The 23,288-nt window shown below is 43.7% G+C and overlaps 1 protein-coding gene across 1 annotated transcript in view; it reads right to left on the bottom strand.

Annotated features, from left to right (window-relative positions):
- Positions 1-23,288, bottom strand: part of NINJ1 (ninjurin 1) — a 109,805-nt gene that overhangs the window by 20,631 nt on the left and 65,886 nt on the right. The window contains exon 2 of the mRNA XM_077452095.1: positions 6,607-6,832. Coding sequence (XP_077308221.1) covers positions 6,607-6,832 — 226 coding nt within the window. The remainder of the gene's footprint in view (positions 1-6,606; positions 6,833-23,288) is intronic.

Raw genomic sequence — 23,288 nt, forward strand, 5'->3', positions numbered from 1 at the left:
CTTTAAAGGACACTGCATCCTCCAGAGGAAGCATAATGTGTTTTGCTAGATGCATTAGTGCTGCATCTATGAGGGGAGCGTATTCCAGATACTTCACTTCCTCTGCCTTGAAGGGATATAATCTGGAGGTTTTGCGTGACATAGAGGTTTTCTCGTCTACATTGCTCCATTCCTCGTCAATGACATCCTTCAATTTTGAAAGGAGTGGAAAGTTAGAACGTTCTTTTCCCAAATGTTTAAAGAACTTCCTTTGTTTAGCCAGGGGAAGAAGGATCTTCCCACTTCAGGGCTTCTTTGACTGCTTTGACTAGTGGAGAAACCAGAGTGAAATCAAAACCCCCGGCAAACTCGTCCCACTCTAACTCGCTGTCTGAAGATCCGGGAGAGGCAACGTAGGGCTGGGATGGACCTGGATCCTCATGGGCCTCGTCAGCCAGGTGTGGTGGACTGGCTCCACGTGTGGGTTGTACCCCATCCTTTTAGGGACTGTTGGACCACACGCTTGACAAGAGACTCCATCTGTTGGTGTTCTGTCTCTTTTTCTCCAACCGCCTGGGCCAAACATGGGTCACATAGTGACTTGCCCTCTGGGACTCGTGTCCCACATCCCCAGCAGGCTCTGTGATCAGATTGGCTGTCATGGCGGTGGGTGCGGTGACTGGAGGAGGAATGGGAACATCTCTGATTGGAGGAATGGGAACATCTCCTCTGGTTGGAAGAGGAATAGGAACATCTCTTCTGCTGTTGGGCCCTTGATGGAGAATCACGTTGGGAGCTAGATGATGAGTGCTGATGTTGCAGCCTGGCAAGGTCTCTGTCATCCTGAACCATGATTTGGCGGTCTGATCTGGAAGGGCTGAAGAGGATAACAAACAAAAAAAGGGGGGGGGGGATCTGGTGTTACACACATTCTCAATCAATAGAAAAGAATGTCAGCCTCACCCCTTCATCTGCACATACCTTGTGCGAGAGGGCTGGCCGCACAGAGGCGGTGACCTGTCCATGACTCTTGGACAGAACGTCAAAGCAAAAAATCACACGAGATTGTGGCAATACGCAGATGTGTCACAGAACAAAATAATGGAGCTAGTAGGAAAAAGAAAGCACCATGGTAACCAAAGGCATAAATAAAAAACCATAAATGTGTGTGTATTTTTTTTTTAAAACATATCGTCTTCATATATATTCATTTATTCACTTATTATATTTTTATATATCCATTTATTTATTTATTTATTATAAATATATACAATTTATTATACCCTCTTATTTTTAAGCATTTTGCATTATTGCCACCAACACAGGGGCTTACCTTGTGCTGTGCAAACTGGGCTTTGTGGAGGCTGCCGCTCACTGCCTGTAGTTATCCCCACAAGGCAGAAGCCGGCAGCTCTTTAAATTCCCTGCCCAGGTGACTCTCGCGCTTGCGCAATACAGGGCTCTCGGAAGGCGCCTGTGCAACCGCCGGGTGCTCCGCCACTCTGCGCAAGCGTGAGCCAAGCCTCGATGTCACCGAGGCCTCGCGCATGCACAGATCATTGCGGCAGCCACAACTCGGAGGTGCTGTGGCATCCTAGACCGCAGAAGCATTCCAGACGCCAGGAAGACGCCAAAAATACCACCTGTATGTTTAAAACACAGTCACCAGCCAGGGGAAACACATATGACAGAAGAACAAACAAAAAAATGGACACAAAAGGGCAGAAAAAGGAACTGCAGACCTTGCCAGCCGTACTTGATAGGCATCCATTCCAGGCATATAGAGGCAGCCTCTCCTCCACCACTGGGGCATCTTGCGCCTTAAAAACAGCCACTCACCCGTCCATGGCTGGGCTCTGGGCCTGCACTGCACAGAAGATATGCCATAATCCAGAAAAAAAAAAAAAAAACACTGGACGCCATTCAGGATTTACGAAAAGTAGGTCCGTTGGAGGAGGACAAAAAAGGAACACAGTCCCTAGCGGTGAGTTCAAATTTATGGGTATGGGGTCCTATAGTATTGGAGAGGAGGTGGGGTTAACCCACACATAGGCTGCCATGGAGTCTGTCAGGAAAAAAAGGGTTTGTCTTTAGTTTTACTTTAATAATAAATTGTCTTTTCACCCAAGAATGGGGCATATGTATAATGACCAGGCAAATTCAGACACATTCGCCAGCTTGGAATTGCTGACAGCTACTACATTTATAAAGTTTAAAAAAATGGAGGTGCCCAATATGATGGGCTGGTAGTTCATTAGAACCCTGAAACCATATGCTAAGTAAACCTAAGTGACCTATTAGATCCTACTCTCCCCCTCTACAGATGCAAACTTACCGAGATCTGACACCTGCATTTGCACAGTAGAGCCCTATAAACTTCTATGGGGCTCTCCTGAGCAGGTGCAGCCACCTGACTTGCAGTACTGGACAGCACAGTGCTTCACAGGGTTTTCCCCATTTGAATTTTTTTTTACAATGGACTTTCCTGGGAACTCCTGGATATAGCCTGGGTAACATGAGGGCAAGAGACTACAATTCCAAAAAGTATAATCAGATGTAGCACCCTGATGGTGAGGCAGGGTTAATAGTAAATTTACCTGCCAGGTACAGTTGCTTGGCCGATTCCACCTTAATTCTGAAATTGCTGCACTTCTCTCTTCTGTCACTAGATGGCCGGGTATCTGGTGACATTAGATAAGACAAGGGCATTGCAAGGACAGATTAGGAATAGATGGGGTATCTCAGCCAATGAGCAGGGATCTTCTTGGGTCCTGTGGCCTGCTGGGAGAGCCTATTTACTTGGGTGAGGTCAGATGATAGGGGTTCTGTGCCACCTGGACGGCTGTCTGGGTGGATGTGTGTTGTGCTGCCCCTGGCTGCTAGGCCAGAGCTTGAGGCCTATCCTGGGACATCTGGCTGCTAGGCTGTTTGAGGGCCTATCCAAAAGCAAGAGAGCAGCATAGGGTTGGGGCTGCGGCTTGCAGTGACAGTTCTGCCGGCCACAGAACCGTGTCATGGTCAGAGGTAGAAGGGATCTGTCACCACTAAGGGACCATCCACTTTATTACCAGAGACCACAGTGAGTAGCTGAAGCAAGTACCGAAGCAGTACTCTCACCGGGGGCGGTGAAGAATTGGGAAACTGCAGCAGGTGTCAAGCCATGGACCCAGCCAGCGGAGGTGACGCTTGCAGAGCAGCCTTGTGTGCCAAGCCAGGGACTGAGCAGGCCAGTGGGGCGACACTTGAGGAGTATCTGTGAGTGCCAATCTAGGGATCCAGCAGGGAAGCGGGGGTGACGTGTGAGGAAGTTACTCAGTGAGAAGGTTGGAAGAGTTCAAGAGATCCAGTGGTAGTGGATCAGCAAGTCTAGTGAGGAATGACTGGGAGCTCAGTGGAGTGAAGATCTACAAGAAGTGATTGTAGAGGAAGTACAGAAGTTTGTTACAACTTGTGTTAGAAACTGTTAGAAGACTGTTGCCATAGGAGACAGCAATTCTACATATGCAGATGTGGTGTCTTGCTGGGTGCGCTTCCCTGCATGACTGTCTACCTATAGAGGTCTGGGAGTCTGCTATTTACCATTGCAACTACTAAAGGGTGTCCTGGCCCTAAACCCTCTCTGCCACAGTTCTGTTCAAGAAAAAAAAAATCTGTTTGCATTCAAGAAGTGTCTGGTGCCCATGAATCTACCTTGCATTACACCCACCATGCCTTGTAACCCACTCTACACAGAAGGGTGTCAGCTGTCCATAACGCTGGAGGTTCTTATTAGACCAAAGGGGACCCGGGACCTTGCTACATGAACATATTGCTCAAATTCATGATAGGACAGCGGCAGTCATGCCTGTATTTTAAGAATATATAGAGTAAGCTCAGGAGGCCAGAATTTATAACTGATTTGCTAAAATCAGAACCTATAACCTCTGAGAGAAAGCCTAACTTTACTACTTTTCACGAGCTGAAGACTGTAAGGAATCAATGTTAACTACCCTCAACTTCAGTCAGATGCCTCTGATGTTGGCCTGGAAACAGTGACAGGAAATTTATGGGGATAAACATCCAGTAAACTAAGCCCACCAGAGAGGAACTATTCAATAGTGGAAAGGAGTGTCTGGCTATAAAGTCGGCACTAGAATCATTAAGGTTATACTGTTTAGGCTGACAGTTCTGATTGATTACAAACCATTCTGCACTATAGTGGATGACCAGGAACAATGCAAGGGTCACAAGATGGTTTCTGGCTCTGGAAGACTTAACGTTTATGTAGAACATAGGCCAGGAGCACAACAAGGGAATGCTGATGGACTGACACATGTCCACTATATGTTGACAAAATGTGATTCTTCCCACAGGTCTGAGTAGAAGGGGTGAGTATGTGTCCAACTTACTAATAGACTTTTGGATGGTGTATGTGTCACCTAAATGTTGTGAGGGGCTCCATGGTTTATGCATCAATATGGAGAAAAAAACATTTTTTTCTCATAATCTTCATAACTTCTGTCCTGGGTCCTGGAGTTCAGAGACTTTGTAGAGCTTTGGGTGGGACAGCCTGCATTCATAGACCAACATTTTACTTGGATGCCAGACCTCAACACCAGCATCAGGTGTCCACAGGTCTTTATATATGTGAGCTGACTAATGCTCAGTGCTCTCTTTCTCTCGCTTCTTTTTTTCTCTTCCTCTTTCTGTTTCCTTTTTTTCGTCTATCTTTCCATTTCTTTCTCAGGACCTGGTATTTTTTGCCCGCTCCAGTGTTTCCTTTGGTTACGCCCAGTGTAAAACTTCCCCCCTTCTCTTCATAGGGGGTGTTCTAGGGGAGATCTTTGCGAGATCTACCTGCCTACAGGCAGCAACAAGGAGGTGGAAAACAATATAAGATCATAAATTATTAAATATTCCATCATCACATTTATCATCATTTCTCTCTTATGGGAGCTTCGGATACTGGGAAACTACATACTTCACCCATCTGGTCTGCCGTTTTTAATTGAATAGTGTTCTACACTCACATGATATTTGATCTGGCTATGTAAGTACTAAATGAGACAATAATATACGATTATTTTTTAGTTTATGCTGTTCCTGCTCTAATACCCTGTCATTTATATCCGTCACTAGAATTGTATCTTATGCTGTATCTCCACCCCTGAAGAAGGAGACTATATTAGCTCTGAAACGCGTAGGGTGATCAACTCTGCAGCCGATCCCACCTTATATAGGTGTTTTGTTCTATTGTACTGTATAAGTTTTTGTGATATGTATGAACCATTTTATTGCACATGATTTTATTTCAATTTATTAAATAAACAAAACTTTTCTTACTATACTCTATGCTTGTGCGTGCCTTTAAAGTCCACCACCAGGGGTTCCCCTATTTTTGTAGTTTCTATATTGGATGTGGCACAACAACTTCTCACAGCATTGCCGCTCTACACCCCCCTTTTTCTCTTGCTGCTGTGGGCGAAGGCTGGCTGCTGACAGAACACTAAAAAAGTACAAGTGTTTGTTTTGAGGAACCTATTAGAAGAAACTGTGTTAGTTGGGAACTAACCTGAGTTTAGTTAGTTTTATGCTATGGACTTGCTGTGCAAATCCCTCCTGCATTTAAACTGCTGCTTTACTGAATAAAAGTGCAGGACAAACCTGCGTTGACTGTTCCTGGATGTCCTCGTCTTGTGTATGGTTTGCCACTGGAAATAACAATTGAGCCTGTCCCCCACACAATATATAGTTGAGATTTACTAAAACTGGAGAGTGCAAAATCTAGTGCAGCTCTGCATAGAAACCAATCGGCTTCCAGGTTTTATTGTCAAAGTTTCATGGAACAAACTGAAGTTAGAAGGTGACTGGCTACCATGCACAACTGCCCCAGATTCTGAGTGTTGCAGTTTTAGTCTCCCAAATAATATGTTTGTGTATATACACAGAGAGAACGAGGAAAACCGGGTAAAAACTTACTGCCGGGTTACATTCTGTTCTTCCTCTCCAATAGCAATTTACATTTGAATGTCAAACTTAGAGTAAACTGCAAATGTTTAAACACATGACAGCTCTGTCAGTAGAAAACCAACAAAACAGTTGGGGTTTTCCACCAACTCGGCAGATTATTTCTCAGCTGTCAAACAGACCTCTGGCTTTAAAAAAATAGGACTGAAAGTATGCACATACTTAGATATATAAATTATGTAGATGAGTAGCTCCCCAAAGCCCCATGAGCATCAATCTACAAACATTCAGTAGGCTTGGAGAGGACAGCTATTCAAACAAAGAGGCACCCACGTGTTTGTTACTAGAAGTGATAACAACTAAACTGTGGAAGCAGCCAGTCTGCTGAAAAGGAAGTAACTCTGCCATAGTAACAAAGCCACAGTTGCTTCCTCCCTTCTATCTGCACATTTTGTTTTGTCTCTTGGCTGTGGGAAAGCTCCCGGGGCTCTGTAAACCTTCATAGAGCACCAGGGACATACAGCAATACCTAACACCAACTACTGCATTTGCAGGCATGCTAGTCTTCCACCTAGGGAGTCCTAAGAAGCATGGAACCATGCACAGAGGCCATCTTTGTCCTGGCCCATTTCCCCAGCATAAAACAAACCAGATCACAAAGAAAAATAAATAAATACAAACCAATGAATATGAGCAGGATTCCCACGATAACCTGGAAGATTAATGATATGGAGATCAGGACAATGAGGGGTACATAGTAGGTAAAAGAGGGTCCTTCTTCAATGACAGCTTTCAGTTGCGACGCATTGGCCATCAGAAGAGCAACATCCAGCATGCTTTCTGCAGCACTTTTTTTATTGGCATAATGGTTCATATTCAGGTTCTGTCTGCCTCGATCAGGTATACCCTGCAACACAGAGATAGGAGACTTGGCATGAGAGAGGCACATTTCATTCACATACAATACATGGGATTTAGTGGAACTGTGTATGTCTGTAGTATTAAACCTCGTTGAGTATTGTAATTCAGTCCAAATATCCTCCAGGTTTCCTAATACAACAATGATTTATTACAAATGAAAAGAAGGCTAGATCCAAAATGCATGTTAAAAAGGGATGAAAAACTTAATTTACAGGGAAGACTTTAAAGTTTGAAACAAAGGATTATGTATTAAAAAATGTATTAAATCAAATCACTGTGTATTCAGAAGTCAGTCTGTCCAAAAGTAGTATGCCATCTTTTTTGCAGATGATGGGAGTTAGAAAGACCCTGCTATCAGACCAATAATTTAAACAGAAATCTTGCTGTAAGATTATATGTGCATTTAACATATTTTATGCCCATTATTTACTTGTAAAAGCCTTGCTTGTGCAGACATCCAAAGACCTGAGACTGCTGCTGGGTGCCACCATCTTGGATGTGATATCAGCAAGCTGTCACTCAAGTGACCCTCTATAGCAGAGATATGCAATTAGCAGACCTCCAGCTGTTGCAAAACTACGAGTCCCATCATGCCTCTGGGTGTCATGCTTGTGGCTGTCAGAGTCTTGCTATGCCTCATGGGACTTGTAGCTCTGCAACAGCTGGAGGTCCGCTAATTGCAAATTCCTGTTCTATAGTATTCTCTTTCACTCCTCCCCCAGTGGCTACATACAAGGTTATGTAAGGAGGTGTAGGGAGGGTCAAAAGAGCTGGGCCAGCACACACAGTAATTAGATGCTCACAAGAATAGGAAGAGGAAAAGGCCTCTGACGTGCAAGGGGGAGGGGTCTGTGCGAGGGATCTGACTCTTGGGGATTTTGTTCTATGTTTTTTATACAATGACAATAATGTATTATTAATAAAAAGTAAGTTCACCGTTTGAAACATGTTACACATTACACCCATATTTAGGGTGTAACATCTAACATGCTCATGGTCTACCTGCATCCCCCCATCCCCATGATAGCAGGCGAGGGATCCTCTCCCCTTGCCCGCTGTCACTTTTTAAAAGCTGCATTGCTCCACCCACACAGCCACGTCATTAATTGACACAGATCTGTGAGTGAATGAACACAGCAGCAAACAGCTTGTAGTTTTCATTGAAATGTTAGGGAGCAAATGAGCACCCTCATAGTTCATCGACACTCCCCACAGGTTTTCTAACTACTTGTTAACTATGTTAACTAACTACAATGTTTTTTTTGTAAAAGACAAATGGTACCACAGAGAAAAACTGGGTAGGGAGGATAGTAGTATAGTCCAGGTTGCTTTTTTAAATATATTTTTTTCACAGTGCTTTTGGGAAAGGGGGTGGGGGGATGGGACAGTGGACGGTGTCGGTGGGGCAGTGGACAGTGTCAGTGGGGCAGTGGACGGTGTCGGTGGGGCAGTGGACAGTGTCAGTGGGGCAGTGGACAGTGTCAGTGGGGCAGTGGACAGTGTCAGTCGGGCAGTGGACAGTGTCAGTGGGGCAATGGACGGAGTCAGTGGGGCAGTGGACAGTCAGTGGGGCAGTGGACAGTGTCAGTCGGGCAGCGGACAGTGTCAGTCGGGCAGCAGGCAGTGTCAGTCGGGCAGCGGACAATGTCAGTGGGACAGCGGACTGTGTCAGTGGGGCAGTGGGTGGTGTTAGTGGGCCAGTGGTCGGTGTCAGTAGGGCAATGGTCGGTGTCAGTAATCGGTGTCAGTGTCAGTGGTCGGTGTCAGGACAGTGGTCGGTGTGAGTAGTCGTGTCAGTAGGGAAGTGGTCGGTGTCTGTAAGGCAGTGGTCGGTGTCAGTGGTTGGTGTCAGTAGGGCAGTGGTCGGTGTCAGTGTCAGTAGGGCAGTGGTCAGTGTCAGTGGTCGGTGTCAGTAGGGCAGTGGTCGGTGTCAGTAGGGCAGTGGTCGGTGTCAGTGGTCGGTGTCAGTAGGAAAGTGGTCGGTGTCAGTAGTCGTGTCAGTAGGGCAGTGGTCTGTGTCAGTGGATGGTGTCAGTAGGGCAGTGGTCAGGGTCAGTGGTTGGTGTCAGTAGGGCAGTGGTCGTTGTCAGTAGGGCAGTGGTCATGTCAGTAGGGCAGTGGACGGTGTTGGTAATTTTTTTTTATCTTTATGTATTCTCTTTTTACAAGTTAATTTGTTCTTAATTTTTTTCCCAATCCTCTTTGGGGGTGGGGGGAGGGCTTGGGGCTCTGGACCGTGTTGGTATTGGGGGGGGGGGGGGGCGGTTGTGGTGTCAGTTGTTTTAATTTTTTATTAACAATTTTTTTTTTTACAATTTTATTTTGGAATATTTATTTATTTCCTTTTTTAATTTATCAGCCCTGTTGGGGGATTTGGTGACATGTCAGGGATCTAAACAGAGACCCCTGACATCTCCCATTTGAGACAGAGAAAGGGACAGAGGACACAGATTCTCCAGTCCTTTTCTCTGCATTGAAGATGAATGGAGAGAAGACAGCGGCACCTCTCCATGCATAAACTGAAGCAGAGGAACACACAGGTTACTCTGCTCAGTTATCACAGGACACAGGAGCGATTGGTAATGAACGCTCACTGTGCCCCGTTCAGGAAAGAAAGGGGCCAGTAAATGACATACCATAATTTCTCCTGACAGATCCCTGGAGGAGGAAGACACAGAGGGCAGAGGAGGAGGACATGAAGGGGGACCAGAGAAGAAGAAGGGGGGATGGAGGAGAACATGGGCGCTGGATGAGGAGGAAGACATGGGGGACAGTCTGGGATGATCGCTGCGGCGGGGACAGCTGTGAGTACTGAAGGAGAAGCAGATGATGAAAAGGGTAACCCTTGAAAAAGTCATGTGTGGTGTGACGTAACGTGTAGGGAGGAGCTTGGTGACGTCACATCTGGTTACGGCCGTTACCGGAAGTTCCTGTGTTTGACACTTTTTGCTGATGGCGTTTTGCCACTTTTAAACTGTTATGCCACTCATTTGTTTAAATAAAATGTACGTTTTTTTTACTACTTTTTTTACTACTACTACTACTACCTCCCTTACCACATCCAGCAGGTCTGCAGCCTCTGACCATCTCCTGTATCATGTCTGCACAGTCTCTGACCATCTCCTGTATCATGTCTGCAGTCTCTGGCCATCTCCTGTATCATGTCTGCACAGTCTCTGACCATCTCCTGTATCATGTTTGCAGTCTGTGACCATCTCCTGTATCATGTCTGCAGTCTCTGACCATCTCCTGTATCATGTCTGCAGTCTCTGGCCATCTCCTGTATCATGTCTGCAGTCTCTAACCATCTCCTGTATCATGTCTGCACAGTCTCTGATCATCTCCTGTATCATGTCTGCACAGTCTCGGACCATCTCCTGTATTATGTCTGCACAGTCTCTGACCATCTCCTGTATCATGTCTGCAGTCTCTGACCATCTTCTGTATCATGTCTGCACTCTCTTACCATCTTCTGTAGTCATTTGGGGGCAGTCTGGAGCTCCTCTTTAAGTTGTCTGCTATGTTTACACTTTGCTACATGCAGGGAGTGTTGTTTTTTTTTTAAGATTTTAAGAACAGATACAATTAAAAAAAAATTGAGTTCTTATGACTGCTTGAATTTTTTGGATGAAAACCGTGTGCAGTAATCATGATGCATCGTGGAATCGAATCAAATCAAATCGTGGACCGGATAATCATAATTGAATTGTGAGGCCAGTGAAGATGTACATCCCTATTGGATAGGTTAAACTGTTATGCCCCATACACATGGTCGGACATTCCGACCACAAAATCCGTTGGATTTTTTCCAATGGATTTTGGCCGAAACTTTTGTTGCATACACACGGTCGCACAAAGTTGTTGGAAAATCAGATCGTTTCGGAATGAGGTGACGTATAAAAACGTACTATGTAGAGGCCAGTAGCCAATAGCTTTTGTCTCCAAATTTTTTCTGAGCATGCGTGGCACTTTTTGCGTCGGAATTCTCTACACACGATCGGAAAAAGTCTGATAGGATTTTGTTGTCGGAAAATTTTAGATCCAGCTCTCAAACCTTTTCCATCAAAAATTCCTACGGAAAAAGTCCAATAGAGCCCACATACGATCGGATTTTCTGACAACATAATCCGATCAGACTTTTTCCGTTGGAATTTCCGACCGTGTGTATGGGGCATAAGTCTTTCTTCTTAGTTATGCTATGCCTTCCTATACTGTATATGTCAATCTTTGTAATTCTGGTTTACATGGTTCTGTATACACTCTACCGACCGGCAGACTGTCATTGAATGACCAATGCTATGCTTCTTTTTCTATTATATACTGAATGGCACATACAGTACATATTCTTCAAAAAAAAAAAGAAAAGAAATTGAAAAGTAGCAGAGAGAAGCAACTCTCATTTCCCTGATCTGTTCTCTATTCTGTTTTTGTTTTCCAATTCTTGCTTCTATAGTTCCCCTCCCCAATTTTCCTACCCTCTCTCTTATTTTGTTTTGCCAGTTACTTATTACGGTCGACTGTTGACTAAGTGTTATGTTGATTAGTAATAGTGGCTATTCTTTCACTTTACTTGTTTCTTCTCTTATTTTGCTTCTAATTTTAATAAAAATTATTATACTAGGAAAAGAAAATCAAAACGAAAAATATAACTTTTTTAGGACATTGTGATATCTTGCAATAGATGACACATGTTCCTTATTCTTAGTATGCCGATCTTTCAGTTTTGCTTATTCTTAGTGGAAAATATCATTTTGAAATCGGACTTTGTTTTAGGAATTTTCAAATGAAAAAATGTAGTTTGAAGGACTTCCAAGTATTAAACTCTTGGCTCATTTCATGTGAATGAACTGCGTCTTGTTCCACATATAGTAGATCACATGACTTTCTGCACCCATGTCTCGCCCAAAGCCAGCTACAACGCTTTTATTGTATATAATATATATTGTATAATACATTGACATCTTTGCTATATGGCTTTCATCACAACATATATGATGGATTTATTGGTCCAAAATTATTCAGAAAAAAAAACATATACCTAGCAACTGCATTAATAATGTAATATAGACGTGATGTAAACCAATTAAGAAAGATTTTTTTTTAATGAAAGTATTTTTCATTAGTTACAATGGAATCACATTTGCTATGGCGCCATTTTAAATACAAACTAGCAAACATTTACATTTGCCCCTTCATTGACACGTGAACATAGGATTGTGCACTGGTACAGTAGGGGACACATTGATGTGCATTTTTAAGTGAAATGTGGGTGTGCAGAAGTCGTGAGAGTGGTGGGGGAAGATTGGGGTCAGGTGTGATGGTGAGAGCAGAGAGGATGGGTACAGGTGTAATGGGGCATGAAATGGCGATGGTAAGAGAGTTGGGGGTCACACACAGTGTTGAGGGTGGGGAAGATGGTCAGGTGTGGGGTGAGAAGGATGAGGATCAGCTGTGGAGCTATGGGTGGAGTTGATGTGGTGGTGGGTTTTTAGGTATTGGGAGGGGAGAGGATGCCACTCAGAAAGTGGTAGTCAGAAGGAAGAGAGTAACAGTCGCAGACAATGCCAAGGATCCCAGTACAATGCCCACACATTTCAAAAAGGTGTGTGTTAGCGCTAATTAGGTTGATATTAAAGTGGAGTTCCACCCATTTTTACAACTTTATCTTAAAGGAATGACAACCCCTCCACCACTCGATTTTGGATATTTAATTTTTTTTCCTTACCTACCTTTTATGAAGTACCTTGTGTACTTCTGCCCCAGTTTCGCGGCGGCACAGTGCGTCAAGTCCTCTTTTCCCCCTGCTGCCTTCTGGGACTTGTGTGTGTCCCAGAAGATGACGGGGCCATTCAGGAAGCGATGCGCAACTCGTCCATGCGCATTAGGAAACCGTCAGTGAAGCCTGAAGGCTCCGCTGCTGGTTTCCCTTAGTTGGACTGGCGTCGCCTGCACCCGATCCGATGGATGGATCACCCTCGGGGCCGACATCGCAGGCTCCCTGGACAGGTAAGTGTCCTTATTAAAAGGCAGCAGCTGCAGTGTTTGTAGCTGCTGACGTTTAAGCAGCGTGCAATCAGTGCAGATATACAAAACACCGTATCGTACATGTAAAGGAAAATACAGCGCTTAAAAATTACTATACCACACGTGATAATTAAGTAAATCCCATACATAGTGCATAAAGAGTCATCAGACAATATATAAATGATAAACATTCATATATGAACAGTAGTGATCAGCAACTGAAAATCCTCCACCGTAGTGTATTGCCTCCATCGAAACATTAAGAGTGCAAACTCTCCAGACCCAGATGTTTTCCAACATAGAACATCAAAATTCGTTCAATACTTTATGATCCTTCTTATTGGATATATATATATAGTGTAATTGACAAGATCCACCAGGTATAAACTTTCTCCAAGGCACTTCAAATGAATATAAGAGGTAATACTCGCTGTCATCTAACCAAAAACAAGTCACCAATGCCAAAGAAAAAAAAGCTTATAGTGTAGTATTTATTGGTAATGCCAAAGCAGTAAAAATTTAAAACCTTTTTAAAAACAATAAAATGCACATACATAATGTAGCACACTCTAGCTAGCACCTACCTAACTAGAGTATTGCTTTTTCTAGCAGAGTAGGACAATTTAGGCAGGCCTGGCTGGTGGCTAGGCCTTGTTTTTATTCTGGTCTGGGAGTGGTTTAGGGCAGGGCGGGGTGACTCAAAGGTAGCATCACTGTCACCTCCCTCTTCTTTCTAGAAGGTGCTAGAAAAAGAGAAGGAGAGGAGAGGTGGAGCTGCCTGGGGTATTTTGAGGAGCCTTGACCAATCCCCAACTTGGATTGGCAGGGGGCAGGCCTCATTAAATACCCAGGGTCAGCACAGCTGGGGAGGAGTTGTCTGGTAGAAGAGCTGGAGTAAGAGTGTGTGGAGGCTGTCAGAGCCCACAGGGATCTTCCCAGTCTGGGGGGGGGGGGGGGGTGACTTGGGCTTGGGTGCATCCAGGATGAGAGAAGAGATGGTGGGAGAGAGGCACATGAGAGAGCAAGGAGAGGACAGCGGGAGAGAACACTTCTAAGAGACTCCAGGGAGGACAAGTGGTTGCAGCCTGAGAGAACTGGGAGTTTGCAGTTTGAGATGGGTGCAGAACCAGAGGAGTGGACTGTGGGAAGGGCAGTGGAGATATGTCATTGCTGGAGGAGTAACAGTCTGCAGCAAGTGAAGTGCTGGAGGAGTGAAGCGAAAGAGGTCTTAAGCAAGAGTTGTGCTGGAGAGAAGACCGGAGTGTATATATAGGAGTGTATATAGTAGTCCCAAGCAAGTTTCACTGAATTATTCTGGGCATCCCATAATTTCCTATTCCCATCCAAGTTCAATCCCCTCAATAAAATACAAAAAACAAAGCTTATGGACTGGTCTGTCTCTGAGTACCTGAGAGATGGATGCCGGGCTGAGCAGGGTGACAGGTGAACCACAACATTCAGCAACCCCTACGGGGCATGGCTACAATAAGGTGCGTGAAAATATGTTGCTAAAATCCACAACTGACATCTGATGCTGCCAATCTCAGTAAGAATGGTGAACCTCAGGCGTATCAATATGACTCATACAATCCACATATGTAAAATCACTGAACATGTATGCTGGTATTCGAAACCTACATCTGATGCCGCCAAACTGTAACAGAGTGACGGCTGGACCTCAGGCATGTAAGATATAGCTCAACTGCCGTTTCTCACCACGTGCATCATCAGGATCCTCTAATTACCAGCATCCAGCAAACTTATATATGCAGCCCTCAACAGAATGTCAGAAATCTTATTTCTGGGGACAGAGTGCGCAATATTTTTGTAGTTTGATATGTCACTTCCGATTTTGCGCCATATTACAATGGCCCGGAAATAGGAAGCTGTACCAGCGCCACTTTACAGGAGGCCAGGAGGTGAGAACAACTTCATGGAACCTACAGATATCTCTGCAAAAACATCAATCAGAGACACCGGTGACAGACATAAATATCGTGGGAGCTGCATCGAGGGAATAACAAAATGAAAATTAAAAACAAAAATGATATAGAAAAAAGTTTCTGATATGTGAAAAATGAATATTATATGAAAAACACTAGAGGAATGTAGGAAATACAATGTGGGCCGCATATTACAACAGAATGCATGCTGCAGCATGACACTCCCTCCCTCAGCTGACAAACATGCTGAACTCACAGCAAGGCTGGTGCACACACGCATGGTCACTCGACAGGCCGGCTCTGTGCACGGCACTGCGTGAGCGGGGAGATAGGCAGCAAAATGGGTGATAGCAAGGTTCATATGACAACGCGTTTTGGAGGGGGACTTGAAAAAGGAGGCCCCGCCCCTCCGAAACGCATTGTTATAGCAACCTTACTAACCTTGCGTCCATCAGCCTTGCTGTGAGCTCAGTAGGCTTATCAGCTGAGGAAGCGAGTGTCATGCTGCAGCCACCAGCAGTACTGTCCACATGAGAAGACTACATTTACGGCAACATTGCGATCATATGGGTGCAATGCTTTATACAAATCGGATTTTGTGAGTGTGTTTTAATCAGTTTTTATCACTATATTAAAAGCATACTGCACCAGGAGCTTGTGTGCTCTCTTCTTTCTTTACCCAACTGACATGAATAGGACTGTCTGTACACTGATGTATGCATAGGTACGCCTGAGTGAACAAAGCCTAAAGCCCCGTACACGCGATCGGATTTTCCGACGGGAAATGATGGATGTCAGGCTGTTGGCGGAAAATCCGACCGTGTGTATGCTCCATCGGACAATTGTCGGACAATTTTGTCAGGCAAAATTTGGCTAGCAAGTTTTCAAATTTTCCACCAACAAATGTGTGTTGTCTGATTTTGCGATTGTGTGTACACAAGTCCATCTGACAAAAGTACAAACACACATGCTCGGAAGCAAGGACAAGCCAGAAGCGGTCGGTCTTGTAAATTAGCGTTCGTAATGGAGAATTAACATTCGTGATGTGGGAAATTATGAAATCTCCAAATGCAGCGCACATTCATTAATTTATTCTGGCTATTGGAAGGAATGAACGCTCAAGCACTAAGCGTGTCTAATGTTTAGGCGCATCAAGTTTTTTTTCTGCCCAAAGGTGCCTCTCCTGAACACGCTGGTGGTGGGGGACTTTTTCAGCCTGTAGGGCCCCATGCACGCTGGGTGTTTGTTTTCTGCTGGCAGGAGAAAAGCATCTTCAAAAACGCTCTTCTCTTGAATGCACAAGTGTTTTTTTTTTCTGTCGCTAAACTCCTGCAAATGCCTATATTGTGCAAGAACACCTAGATTAACATGGAGTGGAGTTTAGAGGCAGAAAAAAAAAAAATCCAAGCGCTTGCAAAAGCAGTGTTTTTTAGCTCAAGTGTGCATGAGGCCTAAAGCCTCATACACATGATCAGATTTTCTGCAGGCAAAACCTCAGACTTTTGTCCGAAGGCATGTGCCTGGATTTTGTCTTGTATACAAACAGCAAGGAACTGTCGGCCAACAAACACGACGTGGTTTTTCAGCTCTTTAGCACCACCTTTTGGGCTCCTTCTGCTAATTTCGTGTTAGTAGAAGTTTGGTGTGTGTCGATTTGCGCTTTCCATTTTGTGCTTTTCCGTTCGTTTCTGATCGGCCGTTCATCAACCAGACATCTTGCGGAACTGGAGGAGAAAATGTGATATTTATTATTGGCCTTGGAGTTATTGCTTTGACCCAAGTCCAGTCCAGGAACAAGAGGAAGAGGAGTTCTTGGACCAAAAATTGGTTGCTTTATTAATCGTGACCAATTATGTCATATGCCTTTGCTGCGAGAGCTCCAGGAGAATAATCCAGATGATTTTCGGAATTATCTCTGGATGACGGACCCCCATTTTCACCAACTCTTGGCATTGCTGACCCCCTATATTAAGAAGCAGGACACATGCATGAGGCTTTTATTTTATTTTTTGGTTGAATAATAATGATTTGATTTGTTATATTTTCTATATTTTTGGATGCATAGAATGCACTTTTTGGTTAAGTTCTGTTGGCAGATAGCATGTCTAATTGTATTTGTTTTCTCTTTTTAATGCCCAATAAAAAAAACTGTGGAGAATAATACTTGACTATGTGTTTTACTTCAAATGACAGTTTGGGAGTGGGCAGTTAAAAAAACACAATGTAAAATTGACAAGGAACACCAACATAGTTATATCTTTGATCTTAAAAACTACAGGATAATGGTGTTGTGGTAATTTGCCCCCCCCCCCAAAAAAAAGCATAATAATATTCTTGATATCACTAGAAAAAAAAATCCTTTGGAAATTTGTTTGCAATAACTCCATCAGTATCACCAGCAAAGCAGCTTCATTATTATCCCATTAAAGAAGAAGAGAAATGAGCGCTGCATTTCGAGATTTCATAATTTTCCACATAAGAAATGTTAATTCTCCATTATGAGCGCTATTTTAGAAGACCGACCGCTTCTGGCTTGTCCTTGCTTTCGAGCATGCGTGTTTGTACTTTGGACTTTTGTCCAACAGACTTGTGTAAACACGCTCAGAAAATCTGACAACAGACATTTGTCCGCAGAAAATTAAAAATCTGCCATCCAACATTTGTCCGCGGAAAATCAGACAATTGTCCGATGGAGCGCACACATGGTCGGATTTTCCGCAAACAGCCTGTCATCACACATTTCCCCTCGGAAAATCCAACCGTGTGTACGAGGCTTTACTCTGTAATGAGTAAAGATAGTATTGGCATAGTAGAAACATCAGGCTCAATTAATTATGCTTTGATAAGTCTCACTGTATGGTAATGTGGCTTTTCCAGCAATATTTTCAAGTTACGAGTTTCGAGACCACTTTAGTATACTTTGAGTGATTTTATAATTGAATAAGCATGTGGGGAAACATAGGCAAGAAGAATCACTAATTATTTGTATAAACTCAAGCTATATCTGACTTTTTTTTCTGGCAAATTTTTGTAATTTGTGATTGTATCAGTGCGGGTAGGCATCCTTTTATGACTGACCACGGTGTCATAACAATGCGAGGAGGAATTGTAATCTGAGCGCTCAGAGCCGGGGACGCGGTCTATAAATACTCAAAAGACATGCACAGGCCTTGATAAAACACTATATTCATAAGTATTGGGACACCTGTCTTTACACGCACATGACTTTTAATGGCATCCCAGTCTTAATCCGTAGGGTTCCATATTGTGTTGGCCAACCGTTTGCAGCTATAACAGTTTCAACTCTTCTGGGAAGGCTGTCCACAAGGTTTAGGAGTGTGTCTATGGGAATGTTTGACCATTCTTCCAGCGCATATGTGAGATCAGGCACTAATGTTGGGCAAGAAGGCCTGGCTCCCAGTCTCTCTTCTAATTCATTTCAAAAGGTGTTCTATCAGGTTGAGGTCAGGACTCGGTGCAGGCCAGCCAAGTTCCTCCACCCCAAACTTGCTCATCCATGTCTTTATGAACCTTGCTTTGTGCACTGGTGCGCAGTTATGTTGGAACAGGAAGGGGCCATCCCCAAACTGTTCCCACAAAGTTGAGAGCATGAAATTGTCCAAAATGTCTTGGTATTCTGGCGTGAGTTTCCCTCAATGGAACTAAGAGGCCAGGTACAAACCCTAAAAAAAAAAAACCTCACACCTTAATTTCTGCCCCACTAAGGCTGCTTTCACACTGGGGCGGTATTCAGGCGTTACAGCGCTAAAAATAGCGCCTGTGTAACGCCTGAAAAAAAACGGCCCCTTTAACTCCAGTGTGAAAGGAGGGCTTTCACACTGGAGCGATGCGCTGGCAGGACGGTGAAAAAAGTTCTGCTAGCCACATCTTTGCAGCGGTGAAGGAGCGGTGTATTCACCGCTCCTAAACCGCTCCTACCCATTGAAATCAATGGGACACCGCGGCAATACCGCCGGCAAAGCGCCGCTGCAGCGGCGCTTTGCGGGCGGGTTTAACCCCTTTTCGTCCGCTAGCGGGGGTTAAAACCACCCCGCTAGCGCCCGCACACCGCCGCTAAAACGACGGTAAAGCGCCGCTAAAAATAGCGGCACTTTACCGCCGACGCCGCTCCCGCTGCAGTGTGAAAGCAGCCTAAATGATTTGGACCAGTGCACAAAGTAAGGTCCATAAAGACATGGATGAGTAAGTTGGTGGAGGAACTTGACTGAGTCCTGATCTCAATCCGATAGAACACCTTTGGGATGAATTAGTGCGGAGACTGTGAGCCAGGCCTTTTCATCGACATCAGTGCCTGATCTCACAAATGCGCTTCTGGAAGAATGGTCAAACATTCCCTTAGACACATTCCTAAACCTTGTGGACAGCTTTCCCAGAAGAGTTGTAGTTGTTATAGCTGCAAAGGATGGGCCAACTCAATATTGAACCCTACGGACTAAGACTGGGATTCCATTAAAGTTCATGTGTGTATAAAGGCAGGTGTCCCAAAACTTTTGACAATACAGTGTATGTTACTTTGTAGAAATATGTAGATCTGTGTTTCTAATGCCGCGTTCACATGATCGGAATTTTGGTTGGAAAAAGCTCTGATGGTTTTCCCGATGGAATTCCGATGGGATTTCGCTCATGCTGTCTTGCATACACACGGTCACACCAAATTCCGACTGTCAAGAATGCGGTGACGTACAACGCGTACGACGGGAGTAGAAAAAGGAAGTTCAATAGGCAGCAGCCAATAGCTTCCATCACGTAGTTGAATTTGAGCATGCGTGAGTATTTGCGCCTCGGAATTGCATACATACGTTGGGAATTTCCGATGGAAAGTTTTTCCCTCTGAAAAATTGAGAACATGCTCTCAAATTTTTGCTGGAGGGAATTCGGCCAGCTGAATTCCGATGGAGCATACACACAGTCGCATATTTCGATGAGAAGCTCTCATCGGTCTTTTGATGGCCAAAATTCCGATCGTGTGTACATCATTCACTTTTACAACCGTAGGTGATCACATACCATATGCAGGCTGCACATACATCAGTTTTGCATCTATTTTGTTTTCAGAATTTATTGGAAATTTGGATTTCCTGTGCTCTAGAGAGGAAACATGAGGATCTGAGAGCAGAGGTTAAACAACCCACGACTTTGGATTTCATGTCAAACCCAGCAAATCTTGTTCATTGTTTATATTGTAAAGCCTGTTGTGATTGTGTAGCGGTGGCTAAGAGTCAAACTTCCACAGGAAACCTAAAATAATCCTATTTATTTATGCAGTTTGGACCTTGCCTTGTGTATCCTGTGTATGAAGAGGCACGCATTAAAGCTGCTTATTTAAAATTATAAAAATTATTCCCCACCCCATGCTGATTAAAGTGTTATTAACCACTTGCTGCCCATAAGACAAATAAAAAGTATCATTTATTATAGCTGATGATTGGCTGTTCAGGGATATGAGCAGCTCTACAGCCACCCACTTTTGCTTTAGTGTAGCCACCTTTTCCCCAATCTCTTCTGTAATGCCCCATACACACGATTGGACATTCTGACCACAGAAATCCATCAGATTTTTTCCAACGGATTTTGACCGAAATTTGTGTTGCATACACACGGTTGCACAAAGTTGTCGGAAGATCCAACCGTTCTGAACGAGGTGACGTCAAACACGTATGTTGGGACTATAAACGGGCCAGTAGCCAATAGCTTTCGTCTCTTAGTATATTCTGAGCATGCGTGGCACATTGTCCGTCAGAATTGTCTACACACGATCAGAATTTATGTGATCAGATTTTGTTGTGGGAAAATTTTAGATCCTGCTCTCTAAAATCCGACAGAAAAAGTTCAATGGAGCCCACACACGGTCAGATTTTCCAACAACATGATCCGATTGCACATTTTCCATCGGAAAATCTGACCGTGTGTATGGGGCATAACTAATAAACTAAGAAGCAATGCTAATTTTCTCACTTCTATTTTCAGGGCTGTTATTCCCTGGCTACTACTGCCTGGGAAGCAGCTAGTCAAGCACATTCTATTGCTTGATTAGTGTCAGGGCTGTGCTCAGCCCTTCCTTCTCTGAGCTGGCCACTAAGCTGTCGTCTAATTGCCACCTCCTATTTCACCAAAGTGACTCACCTATGTGTTGATGATATCCTGCTCATCAGTCCTGCCTACTTAAGCCGTCCAACCCAGATGATCTCTGCCTTCGCCTTGGTCACATCTCTAGAGACGCTCCCCTGTGTTCCAGTTAATGACTTGCTTGGCTGACATTCCTTCTGGCTCCAGATCCTGCTTGCTGTTCTATTACGCTCATCTCTGGCTCCCTGACGTTCAGGCTTGTCTGACTATCTGTTCCGGTTCCTGAACTCTGGCTATGTTTTGACGACGTTTACTCTGTTTAACTTTGTTTATTATTATTAAACAAATGAGATTTATCTGTACTTCTGTCTCAGTCTGATTCATGGTCTCTGACAATTAGCTGCAACGGAGACATTGAAAATCTAATAGACCCTGCTGCCTCCATAAAGAGTCTGTCACCTGCCCATGCTAGGGGCCTGTTGGTCCTGTTGTGATAGAAATAAAGGTAAATGAAAAAATAAAAAAATAACAGATAAAAAAATAAATTGTAATAAATAACAATATTTTTTATAAATTGAAGCACCCTGTCTCTCCCACGTATAAAAATGCAAACACACACGTAATTCCCACGCGTGTATATAAACAGCGAATGCCCCACACTTGAGCTATCGACCAAGAACGCTAGCATGAGAGCAATAATTCTGCGGCCATCATTCATGGTTAACTCCAAACGGAAAACCTGTAAACAGCTTTTAAAGGGTGATTTCAGGAAAATCGTAGGTATAGTAGTGTGTCAACATTTCATGGGCATTTATAAATTTAAAGTCTTGACATCTTTGATATTTTTTTTACTTATTTTACATAAAAATTATATTATATTGTGTTTGTGTGCATTAAAATAAAATTTAGTGTATTTTTCCTTGAGTATTTGCCAACATTTAATTCTCCAGTGCCTCTGCTTTCTAGTATTTCTCTAGCAAAAAAATGCTAATTTTAACATGCGTGTGAAAAATGAAGAACTTGCCGTGGACAGAACATTCACTTCCTTGTAATACCCCTTTGAAATCTCCAAACCCTTAAAGCAGAACTAAACTATTTTTAATGCTTATGCTGCTGGCCTTAGTAAATAGGAACGTACAGTGCCTTGCGAAAGTATTCGGCCGCCTTGAACTTTTCAACCTTTTGCCACATTTCAGGCTTCAAACATAAAGATATAAAATTTTTATTTTTTGTGAAGAATCACCAACAAGTGGGACACAATTGTGAAGTGGAACGAAATCTATTGGATTTTTGAAACTTTTTTAACTAATAAAAAAAAGAAAAGTGGGGCGTACAAAATTATTCGGCCCCCTTGCGTTAATACTTTGTAGAGCCACCTTTTGCTGCGATTACAGCTGCAAGTCGCTTGGGGTATGTCTCTATCAGTTTTGCACATCGAGAGACTGAAATTCTTGTCCATTCTTCCTTGCAAAACAGCTCGAGCTCAGTGAGGTTGGATGGAGAGCGTTTGTGAACAGCAGTTTTCAGCTCTTTCCACAGATTCTCGATTGGATTCAGGTCTGGACTTTGACTTGGCCAATTTAACACCTGGATACTTTTATTTGTGAACCATTCCTTTGTAGATTTTGCTGTATGTTTGGGATCATTGTCTTGTTGGAAGATAAATCTCCATCCCAGTTTCAGGTCTTTTGCAGACTCCAACATGTTTTCTTTCAGAATGGTCCTGTATTTGGCTGCATCCATCTTCCCCTCAATTTTAACCATCTTACCTGTCCCTGCTGAAGAAAAGCAGGCCCAAACCATGATGCTGTCACCACCATGTTTGACAGTGGGGATGGTGTGTTGAGGGTGATGAGCTGTGTTGCTTTTATGCCAAACATATCGTTTTGCATTGTGGGCAAAAAGTTGGATTTTGGTTTCATCTGACCAGAGCACCTTCTTCCACATGTTTGGTGTGTCTCCCAGGTGGCTTGTGGCAAACTTTAGACGAGACTTTTTATGGATATTTTTGAGAAATGGCTTTCTTCTTGCCACTCTTCCATAAAGGCCAGATTTGTGCAGTGTACGACTGATTGTTGTCCTATGGACAGACTCTCCCACCTCAGCTGTAGTTCTCTGCAGTTCATTCAGAGTGATCATGGGCCTCTTGGCTGCATCTCTGATCAGTCTTCTCCTTGTCTGAGCTGAAAGTTTAGAGGGACGGCCAGGTCTTGGTAGATTTGCAGTGGTCTGATACTCCTTCCATTTCAAAATGATCGCTTGCACAGTGCTCCTTGGGATGTTTAAAGCTTGGGAAACCTTTTTGTATCCAAATCTGGCTTCAAACTTCTCCACAACAGTATTACGGACCTGCCTGGTGTGTTTCTTGGTCTTCATGATGCTCTCTGC

This window comes from Lithobates pipiens, unplaced genomic scaffold (assembly GCF_037356315.1).
Source record: "Lithobates pipiens isolate NorthernLeopardFrog02 unplaced genomic scaffold, aLitPip1_a1.2 Scaffold_23, whole genome shotgun sequence".
Lineage (NCBI taxonomy): Eukaryota > Metazoa > Chordata > Amphibia > Anura > Ranidae > Lithobates > Lithobates pipiens.